The 22,375-nt window shown below is 38.2% G+C and overlaps 1 protein-coding gene across 2 annotated transcripts in view; it reads right to left on the bottom strand.

The window, feature by feature from the left end:
• LOC113451625 (26S proteasome non-ATPase regulatory subunit 11-like) overlaps positions 1-22,375 on the bottom strand; it is a 43,511-nt gene that overhangs the window by 8,002 nt on the left and 13,134 nt on the right. For both annotated transcript variants that reach the window (XM_026723005.2, XM_087918893.1), the window contains 9 exons: positions 14,170-14,227; positions 11,601-11,795; positions 10,073-10,217; positions 9,050-9,110; positions 5,122-5,184; positions 2,487-2,612; positions 1,059-1,094; positions 594-645; positions 106-248 (listed from right to left, as the gene is read on the bottom strand). In XM_026723005.2, coding sequence (XP_026578790.1) covers positions 106-248; positions 594-645; positions 1,059-1,094; positions 2,487-2,612; positions 5,122-5,184; positions 9,050-9,110; positions 10,073-10,217; positions 11,601-11,795; positions 14,170-14,227 — 879 coding nt within the window. The remainder of the gene's footprint in view (positions 1-105; positions 249-593; positions 646-1,058; positions 1,095-2,486; positions 2,613-5,121; positions 5,185-9,049; positions 9,111-10,072; positions 10,218-11,600; positions 11,796-14,169; positions 14,228-22,375) is intronic.

Genomic DNA, 22,375 nt, shown 5'->3' with positions numbered 1-22,375 from the left:
CAAGGAAAATAAAAGACGGAGCCATATCATTCAACAGAACAATTCTTCTGGAGGGGGTGCAAAAATCTGTTACAGCCTTAACTGTGGGCTGAAAGAGCCCCTCACCTATGTGAGCTTCTTAGCTTTGTTGTATAATGAATCCACTACTTTACTCATATTCTGAATGGTCTCCAGAGCGGCTTCGTATGTTTTGTCTACAGGTGGTTCATCAAAAATAATCAAGACACCTTCACCTTGGTCAAGAATCCCTAATGAGAGAAAAGTTTCAATTAAGATTTTTGGATAACTTACATCTCTAACATGAAGTGTTCCTCTTTAATTTTGACAGACTTCAAAGGAGCAAAGCAAGTAGACTAGCTTGAATTATGCATTTAATAAATAAATATTAGACTCCGTCTGTATAGTTTCCAAGTACAGAACTTTTAAAGATGAGGATAAAGAACCCTAAAGCTTGTGGGAATTCCTCAGTATAATACAACTTATTGTTGATGCTTGTTGAGGTACTTCATATTTATTCAGGAAACCTAAGAAACACAAACATTGCAATGGACAGAAACAAACTCCTTCATTCTTGAGAATTGCGGAAGACTCACCATGGAATTTTTTGTCCAGGATCATTTGAGAGAGCTTTCTTTCCACATCTGCCTGAAATTGAACCAGGAAATGCTCAAGTGAGAGACTGCTTAGAATAATACCCCCCCTTTTTTTCCTTGAAGAAGTATTTTCCATTATTTATTTCAAAGAAACAGTTGCCAAAGTTCGATAACCTTTACAGTTCAATGCATGTATATCTGCTTAGTGTGTTCCACACAGCTTATTTCCATGTGCAGTTCTAGTATTTCAGGATTAGTAAGTTTTTTGTTTTATTTAAATTGTCCAAAAACATAATTACTTACCCGTATGTCTTTTTATAAGAGTTGAAACTGAATTTGAAATTTCTTCCTAAATCACTTCTGTTGCTGAAGAAAATTAATGTGGCTTTTTCACAACTATAACTTATATTTTAACAAAAAATACAGAAAGCATCATCATATAGGATGCTACATTTGAACTCTTACCTTTGATAACTTGATAAGGCTAGATATGTGGTCAATCTGCAAAAGAAATTGAGATGGGGCCACAGTGAGTGGAACTGCTATTGTTCTGAAACAGTTAATATGGAATAATTATCTATTAATCTTTGTACAATTTGGCTTTACCCCTGTATTCACAACAGATGGTGCTAATTTGTCAGCCTTACCACATAGATCAGGCCAGGAATCCACTCCACAGGAAAGCTAAAACAACTTTCATTAAGAGTGGCTATGATAACAGAATCTTACAAGTCTGATTATGCTGTACTTCCTTGCCTTTTTATATTCATGTGAATTAGGGAGCTATCCTGAGCCTCTTCCACATATTTTCTGCTTGTTGTGGACTTAAGATATGCTTTTCCGCTTGTCACTTTGGTAATCTGTCAGGGTTGCCTTCTTTATTCTCTACATAATTTTAACTTTGGTGTTAGTGCTTCTGGTTATTTGATTCACACTTGACAGTTTTTTCTTCATAATGAAACACAAGGTCAATTTTGGCAATTACATTTTTATTAATTTGATGAAGAAAAATATTGAGACTCTACACCCATACTACAGTTCTTTTTAAAAAAATCTTCCTGTCTTGAAATAATTTTATTAGCTTTATAATCAATTATTTAGAATCTATAATTCAACTACATATGCATGGCAAACAATTTAGTAACTAAGGATTCTTTTAGTATTTCTGATCAAACAATTCCTACAGAATCGGAACACAGCATAAGAATCTGATGACTAAATCCATTTATTGACCCAATATTGAAAACTACTATTCTAGATTTGGAACAGTTTCACCCAATTCATTTTGCCCTGAAATTCCTATCCCAGTCCTAAAACCCATGTAACTGAACAATTCAGAGTAGCCTGGTTTAGACAAAATTATTTTATTATTTATTTTACTTATGTCTATACAGCTTTTCCACTAAAATTCTATGTCATACCATAGTATGGTATGTTCCTTTCTGGTTTAGTTAATGCATAAACGGTGGCCAAATAAATCAATTAAATAAACACGCAGTGTGAGAAAAGAAACAATGGCTGATTTTTTTAATACAACCAACCACAAGTTGCAATTAGTTTACAAATTCTTCCTCATTTTAACCAGGGCTTGTGATTAAGTTTGATGCTAGAATAATAGTTTAGACCCGGTTTGGTTTTGTACTCTATCCAAAAGAAACAGAAGGAACATCAAAATTCTCCAAATAAGACATAATTATATGTCATACGGACTTGTTCAACAAGACAGAGATATAAAAGGGTTTAAAAAATTTGAAACAAATCTTAGTTTAGTGCATATGAAAGTGCCAAGGTTTTAGCATAAACTCTCCATGCCCTATTTGAAGGGAAAAGAGAACAACAATGATTTAATAAAAGCAGAAAGGGATGCATATGGGAAGCTCTGCAGCTTTTTACCTGCACTCTGGAGAAAGGCTCAATAACACGGATGAGGTTTTGTTCCAATAAGTTATCGTACAGTTTTCCCAAATGTGTATTGATGATGGGGTCATCCCTGAGTTCCACTTTATAATCTTTCAGAGCCTATGGCAGAGCAAATTCAATCATTACTGAATGCAGAAGGCAACCTCACAACCATCCTGAACAGGTTCATCCCATTCATGTCTATTTTGAGAATCATCTTTAATATGATGAAATCTTCATTAAAAATGAATTACATATGGGACTAAAATGGTTATTTCTGACTAATGAAAATCACACTCAAGACACACAGACCTATGAGCGTCCAACAGGCACTTTCAAGTCGCTATTTGAACTTTTGCAACAATTATATGTCCTAGTGATGTACAGGTGAAACTCAAAAAATTAGAATATGTGCAAAAGTTCATTTATTTCAGTAACGCACCTTAAAAGGTGAAACTAATATTTGAGATAGACTCATTACATGCAAAGCAAGATAGTTCAAGCAGTGATTTGTCATAATTGAGATGATTATGGCTTACAGCTCATGAAAAACCCAAATCCACAATCTCAGAAAATTAGAATATTGGGAAAAGGTTCTAGGCTCAACGTGTCCCACTCTAATCAACTAATTCAGCCAGAACACCTGCAAAGGGTTCCTGAGCCTTTAAATGGTCTCTCAGTCTGGTTCAGTAGGAATCACAATCATGGGAAAGACTGCTGACCTGGCAGTTGTGCAGAAAACCATCATTGACACCCTCCATAAGGAGGGAAAGCCTCAAAAGGTAATTGCAAAAGAAGTTGGATGTTCCCAAAGTGCTGTATCAAAACACATTAATAGAAAGTTATGTGGAAGGGAAAAGTGTGGAAGAAAAAGGTGCACAAGCAGTAGGGATGACCGCAGCCTGGAGAGGATTGTCAGGAAAAGGCCATTCAAAAGTGTTGGGGACTTTCACAAGGAGTAGACTCAGGCTGGAATCAGTGCATCAAGAGCCACCACACACAGACGGATCCTGGACATGGGCTTCAAATGTTGTATACCTCTTGTCAAACAACGTCAGAAGCGTCTGGGCTAAAGAAAAACAGAACTGGTCTGTTGCTCAGTGGTCCAAAGTCCTCTTTTCCAATGAGAGCAACTTTTGCATCTCATTTGGAAACCAAGGACCCAGAGTCTGGAGGAAGAATGGAGAGGCACACACTGCAAGATGCTTGAAGTCCAGTGTGAAGTTTCCACAGTCTGTGTTGATTTGGGGAGCCATGTCATCTGGTGTTGGTCCACAGTGCTTCATTAAGTCCAGGGTCAACGCAGCCGTCTACCAGGAGATTTTGGAGCACTTCATGCTTATACTTTTCAGAGGTCCGATATTGTTCTATGTACAATCCTTGTTTTATTGATTGCATGTAATATTCTAATTTTCTGAGATTGTGGTTTTGGGTTTTTCATGAGCTGTAAGCCATAATCATCACAATTATGACAAATCATGGCTTGAACTATCTTGCTTTGCATGTAATAAGTCTATCTCATATATTAGTTTCACCTTTCAAGTTGCATTACTGAAATGAACTTTTGCACGATATTCTAATTTTTTGAGTTTCACCTGTATATTTGTTTAGATCTAAAGCAAAAATAGTGCTTCAGAGGGGGTGTGGGCATATTCACTGAACCTGTTGTGTCCTTTGAAGAGATGCCAAGAGGGGCAGCAAGCCTGTCCACACCTTCTTAAAACCACCATTTCCACTATGGAGCCAAATAGCTTCTTATACTGAGGTAACCATAGCCAAACTGAACTTTAATTGTGTAGATAAGCCCCTAGTTCAGGTCCGTTAATCAGTTGTGCAAATCAAGATATTCAAAGCTTTCCCACAGATATATCTGCATACAGATAGAAACATTTTTCCAAGTTGGAGAACGGAACATTTGAACATTGTACTTTACTTCCCAGCACCAGAATTTATTAAGTTTTCTTTCTGTTCCAATTTGTTTTCTAGTTTGGTTTTGATTTGTACATAGTGAGCCTGCAACATCTGTAAAACAGGTTATCTTCAGAATATTTTTATTGCCACATGCTTTGACCTATCAAACAATAGCAGGATCCAAGTGATTGATTCTTCTGACTTTCAGTGAAGAAAAGTCTGCACTCCAAAGTGCACCTTCTGAAGAAATCAGACTCTTCAGTTATTATGATTGAAAACTGTGGGCTTAATAATCACAGCCCAGTCCACCCAGTCCCAAATGGGTTCAGCAAGCGTATCTTGAAGACTTAAAAGGCTGGGTATAGTGAAGACATCTCTCCCTTTTTTTACTGCTTCTCAGTGTAGAAGTTCCTTTTCTAAGACCAAGGATTAATCTAACCCCAAGATATTCAACCCCAAGATATTCAACCCACGGTGGCACAGTGGTTAGAGTGCAGTACTGCAGGCTACTTCTGCTGCCTGCTGGCTGCCTGCAATTTGACAGTTCAAATCTCACCAGGCTCAAGGTTGACTCAGCCTTTCATCCTTCTGAGGTGGATAAAATGAGGACCCAGATTGTTGGGGGCAATATGCTGACTCTGTAAACCACTTAGAGAGGGCTGTAAAGTAGTATATAAGTCTAAGTGCTATTGCTATTTTCCTTATTATGTTTGTTTACCTCTTTGAAATCATCCAATGATCGATTCTTACTGGCTTGAGCTACACACTTCAGTGCTTCTGTCTGTAAAACAGAGTAGAGCCAACATTTATATTCTTCTGAATCATTAAATACAAGTAATGCTTGTGATGTTCACATGTGAGAAAAGTGCTTTAGTTGGACAGAATGTAATTCAGGAAGGATACTTGATGAAAATACTAAGACTGCTTTAATTCTTCTACCCTCGCTTAACTCAAGCAGTTGTTAAATCACAGAAGCATTCATATTAAGTTGAAAAAAACACTATCAAGACAAAATAATCCCAACATAGAAGCAGAAATTTAGGCTGCTACAATGAAGTACCTGAAAGCCCACAAGTATTCTCCGTAACTGAAATCCATCAAAAAGGATCTAAACTTATTAAAAAACAGAACTGCTAGCTAGTATTGGAAGTAGGAAAATGGCCCTATGAGTTGACAGGACAATCTGTTTGGTACTTTTTTCTCATTTTATCTATATATTATTCTTATTTTATTTCAATCTGCTGCTCAGTGTTAACTATCCCTATTTTTCCCTTGAAGATTAGACAGCTGAAAATCCTAAAATTCAATCTAATGTAACCTCTCAAGATAAGTCAAAATCTCCCTCCCCCATGCAACAGAAAGGAGTCCAGATTCTACCTAAATCACAAAGCAGACAGATACGTTTACACCTGGAGAAGAAAACTGTAAATAAAACTAACAAGACAAATCCTACTTACTTTATCCACACCTAAAATACATATGACCATTTGAATTGGGATTTGGAAACAAAACTTGAAAGGCAACCATTTATAGAACTGTCTACCTCTCATAAACAAGGAATCAGGTGATCAGAATGCTCCCTTAGCTTCCCACCCTGAAGCAGCAATTCTTTCTCCAGAAAAATATATTGTCAGTGAAGGCTGAGCAAGTCAAACAACTCTGAAAGGAATTTACAACAGACCTTGTTGCCAGGCAATGCTGATTGACTACAGAAACAGTACTTTCTATCTTTGAATATTAACTATCTATAAACAAGAATGTGGACTTCTTAGAAAATAGCTTTTGAAATTAGTGAGCAAAACTTGCAAATAATAGTTTCCACATAAGATTAAAAGACTTGCAGTAGCAGTTAACAGCCTACAGCTAGTCATGAACAGAAACTATTGGGGAAACCAAATTAAGACTAATAAGGTCAAATAAAGAGATCTATAGCATCACATTCCACGAAAAAAAAGAAACCTAAACAGGCCGTTATATAATTCAAATGAATCAAGCTGTTTAAACAGATAACAGATAAACAGTTGGAAGGGACCTTGTAGGTCATCTAGTCCAACCCCCCACCCAAGCGGAAGACACTACACCATTTCTGACAAATGGCAGTCCAATCTCTTCTTGAAAGTCTCAAGTGATGGCACTCCCACAACTTCCGGGGGCAAGCTGTTCCATTGGTGGATTGTTCTCACTGTCAGAAAGTTTCTCCTTGTTTCCAGGTTAAATCTTTCCTTGTTCAGTTTCCATCCATTATTCCTTGTCTGGCCTACAGGAGCTTTAGAAAATAACTTGACCCCTTCCTCCCTGTGGGAGCCCCTCAAATATTGGAAGACTGCTATCATGTCTCCCCTGGTCCTTCTCTTTACAAGACTAGCCATGCCCAGTTCCTGTAACCATTCATGTTTTTGTCTCCAGTCCCCTAATCATCCTGGTTGCTCTTCTCCATACTTTTTATAGAGTCTCAACATCTTTTTTATAATGTGGTGAACAAAACTGGATGCAGTACTCTAGGTGTGGTCTTACTAAGGCTTTATAGAGTGGTATTAGTACCTCAACTTGATCTTGATTGTATTCCTCTGTTAATGCAACCTAGGACTGCATTAGCTTTTTGGGCGGCTGCTGCACACTGCTGGCTCATGTTTAGCTGGTTGTTCACTAAGACTCCAAGATCCCTCTCACAGTTACGGCTATTGAGCCTGGTTTCACCCAGTCTGTATGTGTACTTTTGGTTTTTCTTGCCTAAGTGTAGGACTTTACTTTTCTCTACATTGATCTTCATTTTGTTAGATATGGCCCAGTGTTCTAGTCTGTCAAGATCCATCTGGACCTTGAGCCTATCTTCTTGGGTGTTAGCTATTCCTGCCAGCTTAGTATCATCTGCAAATTTGGTAAGTTCCCCTTCTATTCCCTCATAAAAGTCATTAATGAAGATATTGAAGAGTACTGGGCCAAAGATGGAACCTTGTGGCACCCCACTGCTTACTTCCCTCCATGTAGACTTAGACTCATTAAGGACTACTCGTTGGGTATGGTTTGCCAGCCAGTTGCAAGTCCATCTAGTGGTGGTGCTATCTATTCCACTTTTTTCTAGCTTACTAAGAAGTAGGTTGTGGTCTACTTTATTGAATGCCTTGCTGAAATCTAAATATATTATGTCCACAGTATTTTGCTGGTCTACTAATTTAGTCACTGTGTTGAAGAATGAAATAAGATTGGATTGGCATGATCTGTTTTTAACAAACCCGTGCGGACTGCTAGTTATTACTTTACTTGTTTCTAGATGTTGTCAGATCTGTTTTTTATTATCTTTTCCAGTATCTTCCTGGGTATTGATGTTAGGCTGATTGGTCTATAGTTTCCTGGGTCTGTTATTTTTTTCTTTTTTGAAGATGGGAACCACATCAGCTCTTTTCCAGTCCTCTGGTAGTTCTCTGGTGCTCCAGGATTTTTGAAAGACATGGTGCAATGGTTCTGAGATGACCTCTGCCAGCTCCTTTAAAACTCTGGGATGTAATCCATCAGGTCACAGTGATTTGTGTTCATTAAGATCAGACAGGTGTTCTCTTACCATTTTTTTTTTACTTTTATTTCTGGTCTGTCTTTTACAGTTATGTTTTTGGTGGGTTGAGCTATAGTTTCTTTTTGTGTGAAGTCTGGTGCAAAGAATGAGTTAAGCAGTTCTGCTTTTTCTCTGTTGCCTGTTACTTCCAAGTGTTGCAGGATATAAAATTATTTTGCTGTCATTTAACCAATCTACAATTTCTTTCATGTTTTGGGCCCTTTGAAGGGCCCTTTTCAAATATATCAACTATGTGTTTTTCAGGATGAAAAAGCAGCACATTCAGAGATTGTCTTGCCCAATGCCAAGGGCAGCATGCCAAATTATAAAACCTATGGCAACCCAGTAACTCTAGCATCCTTGTCAAGACAAAGTTGAAATAATCCACCTAAAATAAATGCCAAAAACACATGCTATAGGTGAAGCCTTAGAAATAGTACAGTAATTAACTCTTTTGGAGCCTTACCAAACTGTGAGCAAAAAGAAATGCTGAGAATACTTGATGAACTTAACAGCTGGCAATAATCTGTGCAGCAGTCAAAACACTCACTTGGTATCCTTGGATTTGACAATGCAAGAAAGTCTTTATAAATCTCAAGAGTCCTACACTTTAACTCCCTCACCAAAACAGAGAAATACTTCATACTTTAGCAACTCCAAAACAACCTAATTTGCTCTAATCTTGCCAATCTCTAGATGTCAGAGATCTGCTGCATCTTGACTGAGACCAGGAAATGGAACAAAAGGAAACTGCTGTGTCAAGTCACACACCAGTCAAGGCCCCTGGCCTCCTAGTTCAATTGGGCTCAAAGGTCCAATGACATCCAAAGATCAGGGGTGCTACTTGTTAACAAACTCCATTTTGATGAATCACCAAATGAATGCTGCTGGCCCACCTTTCTGCATCCAGGAGGGAGCACATACCAACTGACTCCCAAGATACCCAGGATACACAAAAGCCATCTAATGAATTGCTGCTGGTGAGGCAGAACAAATTTGTAACTGTATTGAGCAGTATTTGGAAACTTTTTAATAGGACTTAGCTAGGATTGGAAAAAAATTCAGGAACAAAAAAAGTAGTTCAGGATTTCTATACCTGTCTGCCTGCATACCGCAGTGCAAGCTTCCCACTCACCAATGCCTGCACATCTTCAGGTCTGTAAAAAAGCAAAGCGATATTGATTTACGGAGTCCCTGAACTCAGGCTACAAATGAACCTCACTACATAATCACCGCTTTCCAGAAACATCTGCATTCCACTATCATCTTTACATTAATGTATTTAAAATGCTTTGTGAGAGTGCCAAATAAGCATGAACCAAAGATAATCAAGAGAAAAAGTAACTGTCCATTTGAATATTTGTGATTCTGCATATATAGTTACTTTGGCTTGTAGCTACTGCAAATGCCAGAATTATAAAAAGATCAATAAATATAAACAAAAGCACAAAACAGATTCTGCCATGTTTCAACATCAAAAACCAAATGACAGTATTGATAGAAGTCATTGGACAAAAATCTTTCTAGAGCTTTCTTTTTCAAATGCCTGCTCATCCTGGGGAAGAGAAACCACGAGAACCTTTGCTTTCTTTCAGTTGTCAGAAATGAGAAGTAATAAAAAATTATATTTCAAGGACCTGCATCTATCTCAATAGTTAACTTGGCCTCCTCAGCCCACATCCTGTTTTGACCAGGGAAGCATGTTATAAAAACATTCAATTCTGTTAGATGGCAAGGAACTCAAATATACTGGCCTTTTCACTCTTCTTAAGGACTTGCTTCTAACAAGCACTGCCCAGTTTTCTTAAAGTTAGAACTGAGCTGAAATAGGTAATATTTTGCCAGTGATAATGCAATTCCAATATGTAGAAGTCTAAACAGGAGAGAGGCAAATATTCTATCCATTGCCCACTTTCCTGGCTTTTAATTCTCCATTTTTCCTCCTTTAGTATTCATATCTCTTCAACCACCATCAGAATTTGAAATTTAACTTATTCATACAAGAGTTTTGCAAACTGCAACATGTGATCTGATCAGAGCAACTATCATATGTGCAGGTATAAAAAAAGGAAACTAGTACATGTTGCATTCCTTATGTGATAGAATAAAAATCACATACAAGTTTAACATGATCTTGCATAGCAGCATATACTTCAATGAAGTGATGGCTTTGGGGCTGTCAATAGAATCATAACCTTCAAATGCCTCATAAAAATAAGAATATGCTGTCTTCCAGTCCTTTTCTTCTGCTGCATGGATAATACCTATTAAAGGTGAAATAAAAAAGAGGTCTGACTATAACAAAGGAACCTGGGGTACAAAATAAGGGAAAACATTGCTGCCAAGTCCTATTTATTTCTCCAAGCCAGAAAATTCTTGAACTGCAATTTTTTATCCCCTGCCCCTGGGTTGCAGGCTATGGCAAGGAAAACTAATTTTATGTATATGGCTAGAAATTTTTCTAATTCCCACAAAATTCATTTTCATATACTCATGCAAAATAGCAAATGTAATTTCTTCCAATATTTGAAATTTCACCTAAAATTATTTTGATAACAGCCTGAATGAGATTCAAAACACCACCAACTATATTAAGTAACTGCTAAGTCAGAGAAGCCATGTCAAGGAAGTGATCAAGAGATGTCCAAAAGTATAACTCTGGATAAATTTCAACAAAAGAACATTAGCTAACTATTCAGATAAATTCTGTATCTAGTTGCTAATGACTTCAGCTTAACACTTATAAAAAGAAACATTATTTATCCTTGTTGTAATCTCCCAAGTATTAGTCAGATGTTTCTATTTTGCATGAATTACTCATATAAAATAAGGCAATTTCTTTTCAAAATGCTAGAAGAAATTCAACAATTATAGGTAATCCTTGGGTCACTACTTGTTCATCAACCATTCAAACCTGCAATGGTGCTGAATGAGTGGGACTTAAAACAGGTCCCTGGAGTTCTAGCTGCTTCAACATTCCCACCATCATGCTTGTGATTACAACGTTGCAGCAAGCCACAGTCATGTGATCGTGATTTCTGATGTTCCCTTCCAGCATCCCACAAGCAAAGTCAATGTGGAAACTGACAGAGAGTCAGAAGTCATGATAACATGAGGTCCTCACTTAATAATGGCATCTGGGACTGCCGCCACTAAGCAATGCAGTCATGTGATATCATGCTTTACAACCACATTGCTTAGCAATGGCAATTCCAGTCTCAATTGTCATTGTAACCCGAGGACTACCTGTACCATCCAAAGCAGATATTCTCAACCCACAGTAATTCTGAAAAAGATTTATCTTATCTTACAAACATCTTTGGAACATGTTACAATTTTCCCCAGACAAACTGCTTCAGTGTGGTTCTGTCTTATAAGCATTTTTGTACTATTATAACTATTAGACTTTTATCCTGTTTTATAAATAACTCAAAGTATGAACATACCTAATATTCCTGCCTCCTATTTTCCCCACAACCACCACCACCCTGTGAGGTAAGCTGGACCAAGGGATAGTGACTGGCCCAAAGTTACCCAGCCAACTTTTATGCCTATGGAAGGCCTAGAACTCACACTCTCCTGGTTTGTACAACTCCTGTTGACTCAAGATCAAGGCACTCATAATATGAAAAGCACAGAGGCCTTACCCGATTGCTTATCCAATGCTGCCTGCAACTTGGGTGGACAATAGATTGCATTGGCTGTTGTACGGGCAGAGGTTAATGCTGCTCTGGCCTTTGGCAGGTTGCTCAAGGCATGGTAGGTCTTGCTCTCTAGTAACTGTACTTCTACCAACAAAGCCTTGTCATCCATCTTCTTCAACTCCCGCAAAAGCTGTGATCCTGATAAAAGCAACGTGATGGTGGCATTTACACCATGTTAAAGGCCTTCCTCTGAATCCTTTAACTTGATCAGAAAAAGAAAAATCTAATACATTACTTTGATAGAGGTATAGGAAGAGTGAAAACAGTAGATACAAGCCGATACACTAGATGCGAACACTAGTATTTCTCTTTTTCAATATCAGTATAATACTCCCAAAGCTTCCAAATACATCATATGTGCCTAACTAATGGAATTTGCCATTAAGAAGATCTTAACAATATTACTCTTGACAACCTGAAGAACCAAGCATAGTTGCCAGCTACTTAACTAAGCCACTGTGACTTTTGTTTCTAAATTGTATCTGAAAAATTCAGAACATGTATTTTATTTCAAGCTTGCAACAAACACATTGGGTTCTGGACATTTTGCCAAACCAGTTCAACAGGAAAAAAAACATATTTTTTTGTTCTGGGTTTTAGCTAAAACTATATTCTATGGGTGTGTTTTCATGGGATAAGTAGGACAAAGCTGGTGCATATCACCTTTTTTCTCCCCTCAAGAACTTCCAGTACAGTACATCCCTTTATCCTGCCCACCTCCAATCTTTCTAGCACCTTCCCTGCTCCCCACTCAACTGCCACATTGTCCTAGTACAGGGGTCTGCAACCTTAAACACTCAAAGAGCCATTTGGACTCGTTTCCCACAGAAAACACCGGGAGCCACAAAACCTGGGTGGGTGTGGCCAACTCAACATCACTCACTCCCACCCAGTTACATGACACCCCCCAGCCACGCCTACCCAGGTTTTGTGGCTCCCAGTATTTTCTTTTCTCTGGGAAACAGGTGTACCTCTCTCTCTCATCTATTCCTCTCTCTCTTTCTCCCTCTTTCTCTCTCATCTCTCTTTCTCCCTCTCTCTCATCTCTCTAGTGTGTGCGTGTGTGTTCCCTCTTGAACCATTTCCAAAACCAGGCAAGGGTTGGGGTTTTGTTTTTGTTTTTTGCTGATGTTGTTCCTTCTTCTTCTTTGGGTGCTTTTTACCATATGATTTAAATTAAGAGTCATTTCAGGTTCCCAGATAAATGAAGTTCTTTCGTCCCCCTGCTGTGGCTTCCTGTTGGCTGAACCCATCACTGGCTGGTCCCACCCCTCACCATCCCCTCCCACTCACTCCTCGCCTGCCCTGAGAAGAGAAGGACAATGGTGGCGGATAGAGACTGTATTCCAGAGCAGGAGCGAAGCGCCCTTCTATTTGCCCTTTTCCACCCTTATTGGTGCTGCGTGCACCTCGGGGAGACACGTGACTTGCTCTCAACCCTGAGACACTGACCAAGCCAGCTGCAGCCGATGCTCCACATCATAATGGGCTCCAGGAGGAGGAGGGGACACCATCTCCCCCATTGAGAAGCATGCTAAGTTTAAGTGTGCTGCACAAGGCACTGCAAGAGCAGTGAGGAGGCCATGGAGGTGGCGACAAGAATATGAGGAGACGCAAAACTTCCTCTCTGCCCCGAGACACTGGCTGGGCCAGCTGCAGCTGACACCGCTGCTCTCACCACCTCCATGGCCTGCTTGCTGTTCTTGCAGCGCCTTGCGCAGCACACTTAAATTTAACACGCTTCACAATGGGGGAGGCAGTGTCCACTCCTCCTCCTGGAGCCCATTACAAAGTGGAGCATCGGCTGCGGCCGGGCCGGGCCAGTGTCTTGGGGTTGAGAGCAAGTCATGAGTCTCCCCGAGGTGCATGCAGCACCAACAAGGGCAGAAAAAGAGGCAAGTAGAGGGGCACTTTGCTCCCTCTCTGGAATACGGAACAAGTCTCCATCCACCGCCGTCACCCTTCCCTTCTCAGGCAAGGAGTGACTGCAAGGGGAGGGTGAGGGCTGGGGCCAGCCAGTGGTGGGATCATCCAACAGGGAGCCACAGGAGAGGGCCCAAAGAGCCACATGCAGCTCTGGAGTCGCACATTGCCAACCCCCGTCCTAGTATAACATACCCTGATGACCCACCACATGATCTGAACCAGCACCTCCCTTCCCTCTTCCAGTCTACCACATTTCCCAGTATGGCACACCTCAGCAGCCTACCTTTCCACAATCTTTCCAGGATCTTCCCCTCTCCTCATAGCCTCTATAAACACCAATGGCTTTGATTTTTCTCCACTATTCACTCTTATAACCTACCCCTGAAAACACTTCAGCTTCTAACAAAGATGTTTCAAACCATTACCAGATCAAAAAAAAAACCCCATTTCATTCCATGTCCGGCCCAAACATGTTCTCATTTCATGCAAAAATCACTCCCAACTAGTTATTCTATGCATATACTGTTTTACGCATATCTAGAATAAACTTTATTAATATTAGGGTCAGTATAGGAAGTCAACTTACCCAACTGCAATGCTTCTTGATACCTTTTTGTGTCAAAATACAAAGAAACCAGCCTTGCCTAGAAGAGGGAAAAGTAAAGAATTATCATGAAAACTACTTTATGATTTTCAGATATTTAACTAGAGCTGATTGGTATGAAATATGAAGCAGACAAGACTCTTGGGAAATTACCCATGTTTCAGGAGCAGCAAGAAAACAAAGGAAAAAATATAGTAGAAAGTACATCCATAATAATGCAAAAGAAATCTGTAGAACAAGTACAGGTAATCCTTGACTTATGACCACAATTGAGCCCAAACTATCCACTGCTAAGCGAGACAGTTAAGTGAATTTTGGCCCATTTTTTAGATTAGATTAGATTCAACTTTATTGTCATTACCACAGGCAACGAAATGCAGTTTGCATCTAACCAGAAGTGCAAAACAGCAATAAAGTGTGTATGTGTGTACACACACACACACACACACATATATACACACACACATACATACAGATACACAATAAAAATGTAACTATATATGGATATACAGAATATCTATGAATATGCAGAGTATATGTCTATGGAAGGAATATATACGACCGTACAGAATGTTTATGAACATATTGAATATAAGTATAATGCTCAAAAGTTTATACAAGATATGTTATATATTATCAGGGAAAGTATCAGTGTGTGTATAGGGATAGACAAGTTGAGGAGTTCAATAAGGAAACTGCTGTATGGTAGAAGCTGTTCCTTAGCCTGCTAGTCTTAGACTGCAGGCACCTGAACCTCTTCCCAGATGGAAGAAGGGTAAACAGTTTATGGGCTGGATGGGAGAAGTCCTTAATGATGCTGTAGGCTTTTCGCAGACGTTTCCTCTGAATGTCCACAATGGCAGGAAGTGGGATCCCTATGATGCGTTGGGCGGTTTTCACCACCCTCTGTAATGCCTTCCTTTCTTTCATGGTGCAATTTCCATACCAGACTGAAATACAGCTGGTTACGATGCTCTCAACTGCACAGTGGTAGAATTTGATCAGAATAGTTGGGGAAAGGTGGTTCTTCCTCAGTAATCTCAGAAAGAAGAGGCGCTGGTGAGCTTTCTTGATCAGGCTGGTGGTGTTGATCTGCCAAAACAGATCCTCAGAGAGGTGGATCCCCAGGAACTTGAAGCTGGTGACACGTTCTCCCGTTGATGTATATAGGATAATGTGTGTAAGCATTCTTCTTCCTGAAATCCACAATGAGCTCTTTGGTCTTGTTAGTGTTAAGTAATAAGTTGTTGTCAGCGCACCATGTAACCAGGCTCTGCACCTCCTCCCTGTACTCTGAGTCATCATTATCGTTGATGAGTCCAATCACTGTGGTGTTGTCTGCAAACTTGATAATGGTGTTAGAGCCATGCACAGGCCTGCAGTCATAGGTGAAAAGAGAACAGGAAGAGACTCAGCACACAGCCTTGGGGAACGCCAGCACTTAGTGTGATGGTGGATGAGGTGGAGTTATTCAACTTGACATGTTGTGGTCCGTTTGTCAAGAAGTCCAGTATCCAATTGCGGAGAGTAGTATTGATGCCAAGGTTGCCAAGTTTAGTGATCATCCTGGAGGGAATGACTGTACTGAATGCTGAACTGAAGTCAACAAACAGCATTCTTTTTTTAATAAAACAATTTATTAATTTTAACAGTTAAAAACAGCCAACAATACATATACAAATAAATGAAAGAAAAAAAAGAAAGAAGAAAGAAGAAAAGAAAGAAAAGATTGAAAAGAAAGGAAAAAGAAAGAAAAAGAAAGAAGGAAAATTAAAAACATTCATATTTATTTTACAGTTTGCAAGATCTTTTTTTTTTTATTATAGCCTTTGATTTATGTCATATATACACCTATTCTATACATATATCACTATCTCATTATTATCAGTTAAAACTTTTCTCTTATGCCTTATGATATATAATTTATCTATGATTAATCCTGTTAGGGATATACCCTAGCAAGATCTGCAGGGCAGTCAGGCAGAATATGTGAGATATCGTTTTTTAGTAGCTTACACTCAGTAAACAGAGGCACAGTGCTAATTAAATAGTTTTATTCCAGCAAGAGTTAAAGCATAGTCAAAAACAGTCCATATATCATTCACTTAGTTCAGTCCGTCCAGGGATTATTCATTTGTAAATTCCAGTGTCGAAAAAGAGAGGTCAGTACACTTACAAATATCAGTCCGGTGATATATCTCCTCGCAGTAGAGAGATATGCAGAACTCAAAAACTCCTCTCTTCCTTGAGCAATTCTTCGGTAGGGAAAACACGCAGCCAACAAACCATCAAGCATCCAATCAAGTAATTGTCATTAATTGCCAGCAATCAATCAGGTTGTCTTGCTCCCTCTTATGGTGGTTTCACACCACACCCAAAATTACATGCTTTGCATTTAAAGTGACACACACTTAAACTAACAATCATAGCTTATATATATTATTTTACCCAAACTACGTTAGGTGACCTTGTTATTCCTAACATTCTCCCCTTTTGGGTAATATAATAATATATATATCTATTTACAACTTTAACCCATAGTCATCACAACTCTCTTTGTGTTTTACTGCACCTTGGGCTTTTGTGAATTGATCAGCAATGTTTTGCTCAGTCATACAATACTCCAATCTTATTAAACCATCTTTTACAGATTGTCTTACATTCAGATATCTAAGATCTGTATGCTTAGATCTCGTTTTTACAGCAATATTTGTAGCCATCTGTATGGCTGCTTGATTGTCCTCATACACAACAATGGAATCATTAACAGTTAATCCCATATCCAATAACAACTGTTTATACAGAATTAAATCAGTACATAATAAAGATAGACATGAAAATTCTGCTTCCATTGTGGACATACTTATGTGTTGCTGTCTAATTGACCTCCAACCAATTAATGCTTTTCCTAATAGTATAGCCATTCCTGAAGTTGATTTCCTAGTGTTTATATCTGTTGCAAAACTTGCATCAGCATATGCACTTAAAATCAAATCATCTTTTGGCTCCAAATACAATGCATAGTGCATTGTCCTTTTAAGATATCTTAAGATACGTTTTGCTGCTTGCCAGTGTCGTTCAGCGGGTTCAGCGTTGAATCGAGCTAATTGATTAACGCTATAGGCAATATCTGGCCTTGACCAATTACTAATGTACGATAGACTGCCAATTAGCGACTGATAGATAGTCTTATCGAATTTTGAACTCTGAGCATCAGTCCGGCAAAATTCCTGACTCATTGGAGTTTTTGCTGGTTTACAAAGTTCCATCTTATATGTTTTTAGTAATTGATAAATCTTATCCTCTTGAGATATCTTATAGCCACGATTGGTTTTATTTATTGTCAATCCTAGATACTGTTTTATCTCTCCTAATTGCTTTAATTTTATCCTCTTTCCTAATAATGATATTATTTCAGTAGCTTCATTATTAGTTTTTGTAATTAAGGCAATATCATCTGTAAACAACAATAATAATGACACTATTCCATTTGTCTCTCTTTTGAATAAACATGGATCAGCTAAACCTGCTTTAAACCCTATATTGTTTAACTCCTTAACAATATATTGGTTCCATTCATAACCAGATTGTTTTAATCCATAGAGACTCTTTTTAAGCTTCCAACATTCATTATTAGTTTTATCATCCTTAATCCCTACAGGTTTCTTTAGGTATATAGTGTGCTGCAATGGCGCATGCAGATAGGCAGTTTCTACATCTAAATGATTTATGATATAGTTTTTCTTAGCTGCCCACACTAAAGCTGCTCTCAAGGTTGTTGCTTTTAGACTTGGTGCAAACACTTCATCATAATCACATGCAGTTTGATTAAATCCTTGAGCTACCAACCTAGCCTTATGGGTAACAGTCCCATTTGTACCTGTTTTTAATTTAAATATCCATTTACAGCCAATGGACTTTTCCCCTGGAGGTAATTTAGCATTCTCATAGACTCCCATCTGTTTTAATGAATTCAGTTCCTTTTGCATTGCTGTATGCCAGTTCTCCTGATCCTTCGCAGGATACAATTTTAGTTCTTCCACAGTGGTTGGAATTTTACTAATCTGGCAAACCACACTTGCCTGATACCTATCAGGTGGTCTACTCTCTTGTGTTGACCGTCTAGGTAGAACAGGACTCACAGGTGGACTCTTATCTATAACCTGTTCCTGGTTATCTATTTCTTCTTCAGTTATTTCTTCCTTAATTGGTTCTATTTTCACTTCCTTTACTTTCTCTTCAATTGGATTTTCTTCATCACTAGTATGGTGGCTCGGGCCCCTGTAGGTTTCCATAATTACACTTTTATTCGAATCTTGTTCCAATTTGTGCCATCCTACATGTTCCAGGAATTGAGCACTAGCACTACAATAAATTCTAGTTGTGCCCTCTTCCCAGAACCTGTAAGATCTATGGTTTGATTCGTAACCTACAAAATATAATCTTTTAGCCCTATGCTGTCCCTTATGTCTCAGTTGTGTGGAATATGCACCCATGCTGGTGCTCCAAATGTGTGCATATAGCTTAGGTCAGGTTTTCTACCATGCCACCGTGTGAATGGTAATTCACCTGTTGTTGAGTTAACAACATTATTCAATATATGATTACCACACATTGTTGCTTCTCCCCACAAATTCTCAGGTAATCCTGAATCCGACAACATAGTACGAGCCATTGCCTGCAGTGTTTGGCCTCGCCTTTCTATAAAGGAATTATGTTGTGGCCTATATGGTGCAGACTTTTTATGTTCTACACCTGCCATCTTCAGTCTATTTTGGAATTTATTATTTATAAATTCCGTACCATTATCAGTTACAAGAGTTACTAGTTTCCTTTTAGTTTTCTCTCTGCAAACTTCAACCAATTAAAGAAATTTTGATATGTTTCCGTTTTACTCTTCATTAAATAACAGAAACCATATCTAGAATAATGATCCATTATACTTAATATATAACGAGCACCTCCCACTTGGTTTTTTAGGACCTATAATATCAGCAAATACGACCTCTAGAGGCTCCTTAGTTTTAAATCCATTAACTCTATTTGCTGGTATTACCTTGCTTTTTTCTTGACTGCAAGCATTGCAGTGCAAATACTTACTGCAAGGCTTCAGTTTTATACCTTTGGACAGTTCAACAGTTTGCTTGAGCATTTTAAAATTTATATGCCCTAAACGTCTGTGTAACAAATGTATGCACTCATCATGAGGTTTAACGTTATTATACACAGTGTTAGCCACCTCTAATTGATTATCATTTAACACATACAATTCACCTTTTAAAGTTGCAGTCACTTTTTTACCTTCCTTTTCTATTATGCAGTTTTCTCCCCTAAAGGTAACTACATAACCTAGTTTAATCAAAACTCTAACCGAAAGCAAATTAAACTTAAGTTGTGGTACATATAACATTTTTACATTTTCTTTTATGCAAGAACAATATGCTGTACCTTGACCCCTTGCTTTCAGTTTCCAACCATTCGCTAATGATATCTGCTGTGAACTCGTGGACATCTTAATAAATCTTTTCTTATCTTTTGTTATGCAGTGCGATGCTCCACTATCTACAACCCAAAAATTATTATTGTTCACAGTTTGGTTGCTATACATGGCTAACTCTAAGCATTTTTTATCTTTTTGATGCCTTTTTGCATTCTGGCTGGCATTTTGGCATTTTTCTTTCTTGCAGAATCTAGCCAAATGTCCTTTTCTTCCACAATTAAAACATTTTCTAATTGTGTAGGCTGACAAAGATAATTCCTCTTCTTGTGATTGTTCCCTTCTGAGTTGATCCCTTTCAAGCCTTCTCCTGGCTTCTTCAATTAACCTGCCAGTAATGTCAGTTAATGTGAGGTTATCCTTTGGCAGCACTTCCAATGAAGTTACATAGTCGTCATAGCTCTGATCTAATGAAGACAAAATTATATAAACCTGATGCAGTTCAGTGAAGATAAGCTCTTTTTCATGCAGCTCCTGAAAAATCCTCTTCATAGTGTTTATATGAGTCAACATGTCTCCATTCTTTTGAAGATGTGTTCTAAACAGCTTCCGTGTAAGATTTATATGAGCTCCTACACTGTCTCGAACATAAATCTTCTTTAAATTCTCCCAGCACTTAGCAGCTGTTTCTTCTCCACGAATATGGACAAGCTGCTGGTCACTGAGTGTCAGTCCTATTATACAGAGAGCTTGTTCATTTCTTAGTTTATATTCTTGTATTTTCTGGGCATCATCTTCATCCTCTGGATCCCAAGCATCTACCTCTGGTGGGTTTTGAATTATATTCCACAAACCTTCTCTGCATAGAAGTAGGCTGCATTTCATAGACCATGAAACATAGTTTGTTCCATCCAGTTTGGATATTAGAGACAAACTTGGTAAATTGACTTGTGCCATCTTTCTCTGGATATTAAACTATAATTAATAAAACACAGCTGTCTGTTTACAGTATTGTGTAACTACACTTACTCTCACTTTATATAAGCCTGTTATATCCTGGTTAGACTGACTGTGCAGCTGGGCCCATAACCAGTGTTAGGGATATACCCTAGCAAGATCTGCAGGGCAGTCAGGCAGAATATGTGAGATATAAGTGTTTTGTAGCTTACACTCAGTAAACAGAGGCACAGTGCTAATTAAATAGTTTTATTCCAGCAAGAGTTAAAGCATAGTCAAAAACAGTCCATATATCATTCACTTAGTTCAGTCCGTCCAGGGATTATTCATTTGTAAATTCCAGTGTCGAAAAAGAGAGGTCAGTACACTTACAAATATCAGTCCGGTGATATATCTCCTCGCAGTAGAGAGATATGCAGAACTCAAAAACTCCTCTCTTCCTTGAGCAATTCTTCGGTAGGGAAAACACGCAGCCAACAAACCATCAAGCATCCAATCAAGTAATTGTCATTAATTGCCAGCAATCAATCAGGTTGTCTTGCTCCCTCTTATGGTTTCACACCACACCCAAAATTACATGCTTTGCATTTAAAGTGACACACACTTAAACTAACAATCATAGCTTATATATATTATTTTACCCAAACTACGTTAGGTGACCTTGTTATTCCTAACAAATCCAATTATACCAACAATTCCAACTATCATAATATTGTGAAGTATCTTTGTTTTTTAGTGCCAGAGTCAGTTTGTCCATTTCTGCGCATTTTGAAATTTTATCAATAATCACTTCATCTGGTGGAATTTGATGTTGTTTCCAGTATTGTGCAAAGGCTAATCTGGCCGCAGTTAATATATGTATTGTTATATATTTAGCTTTTTTGGAAATTTGTTTGTCAAAGATCCCTAGTAGGAAGGACTCTGGTTTATACTCGATCTGCTCTTTTGTAATTTCTTCCAACCAAGTTTGGATTTTCTTCCAATAATTTTGGGTTTCTCTGCATGTCCACCACATATGGAAAAAGGTTCCTTCTTTTTTCTTACATTTCCAACAATACGGACTCATGTTGGGGTGCATCTTTGCTAGCCTCGAAGGAGGGAGATGCCATCTATAAAACATTTTATAAAGATTTTCCTTGTATGCTACCAATTTTGTGATCTTATTATTCCTGCCCCAAACTTTTTCCCATTCTGCTAGTGTAATACTACGTCCTACATTCCGACTCCACGCAATCATATTCCCTTTTACAATTTCTTCTTCTAATTCTGTTTCTAGTAAATAATTGTAAAATTTAGTTATGCTTTTTTTGTCCGGTCCTAATAAAATCTTATCTAATTGTTGAAGTTTGTTGTTAATTCCAAATTCTTTCTTATCTTGTTTGTACCTACTTTGAATCTGAAGATAAACCCATTGATCAATTTTTAGTCCCTGGTCCTGAATTTCCTGCCTCGATTTCAAATTTCCTTGTGGGTCCAATAAGTCTTTATATTTAATCATTTTAGTAATTTCCAAATTGTTTGGGTGAATCATCGCCTCCATTGTTGAAATCCATATTGGTATTTTTATGTAATGTTTTTTCTGTATTTTCTTCCAAATTGTTAGTAGCGCGTCTCTAATTAAATGTCTATGAAAATATTTTTGACTGGTTTTCCCTATATCCCATAAGAATGCGTGCCACCCCTTTGTAAGTCGTGGCCTTCTAGAAATAATATTCTTTTATTAGTTAACTTCACCCAGTCCTTCAACCAAACTAATGAGGTGGCCATATGATATAACTCCCAGTTTGGGACTGC

This window comes from Pseudonaja textilis, unplaced genomic scaffold (assembly GCF_049901715.1).
Source record: "Pseudonaja textilis isolate UNSWEBS1 unplaced genomic scaffold, rPseTex1.2 PTEXSCF20, whole genome shotgun sequence".
NCBI classification, from domain to species: Eukaryota; Metazoa; Chordata; class Lepidosauria; order Squamata; family Elapidae; genus Pseudonaja; species Pseudonaja textilis.
This window is presented reverse-complemented; position numbering and strand designations above follow the sequence as displayed.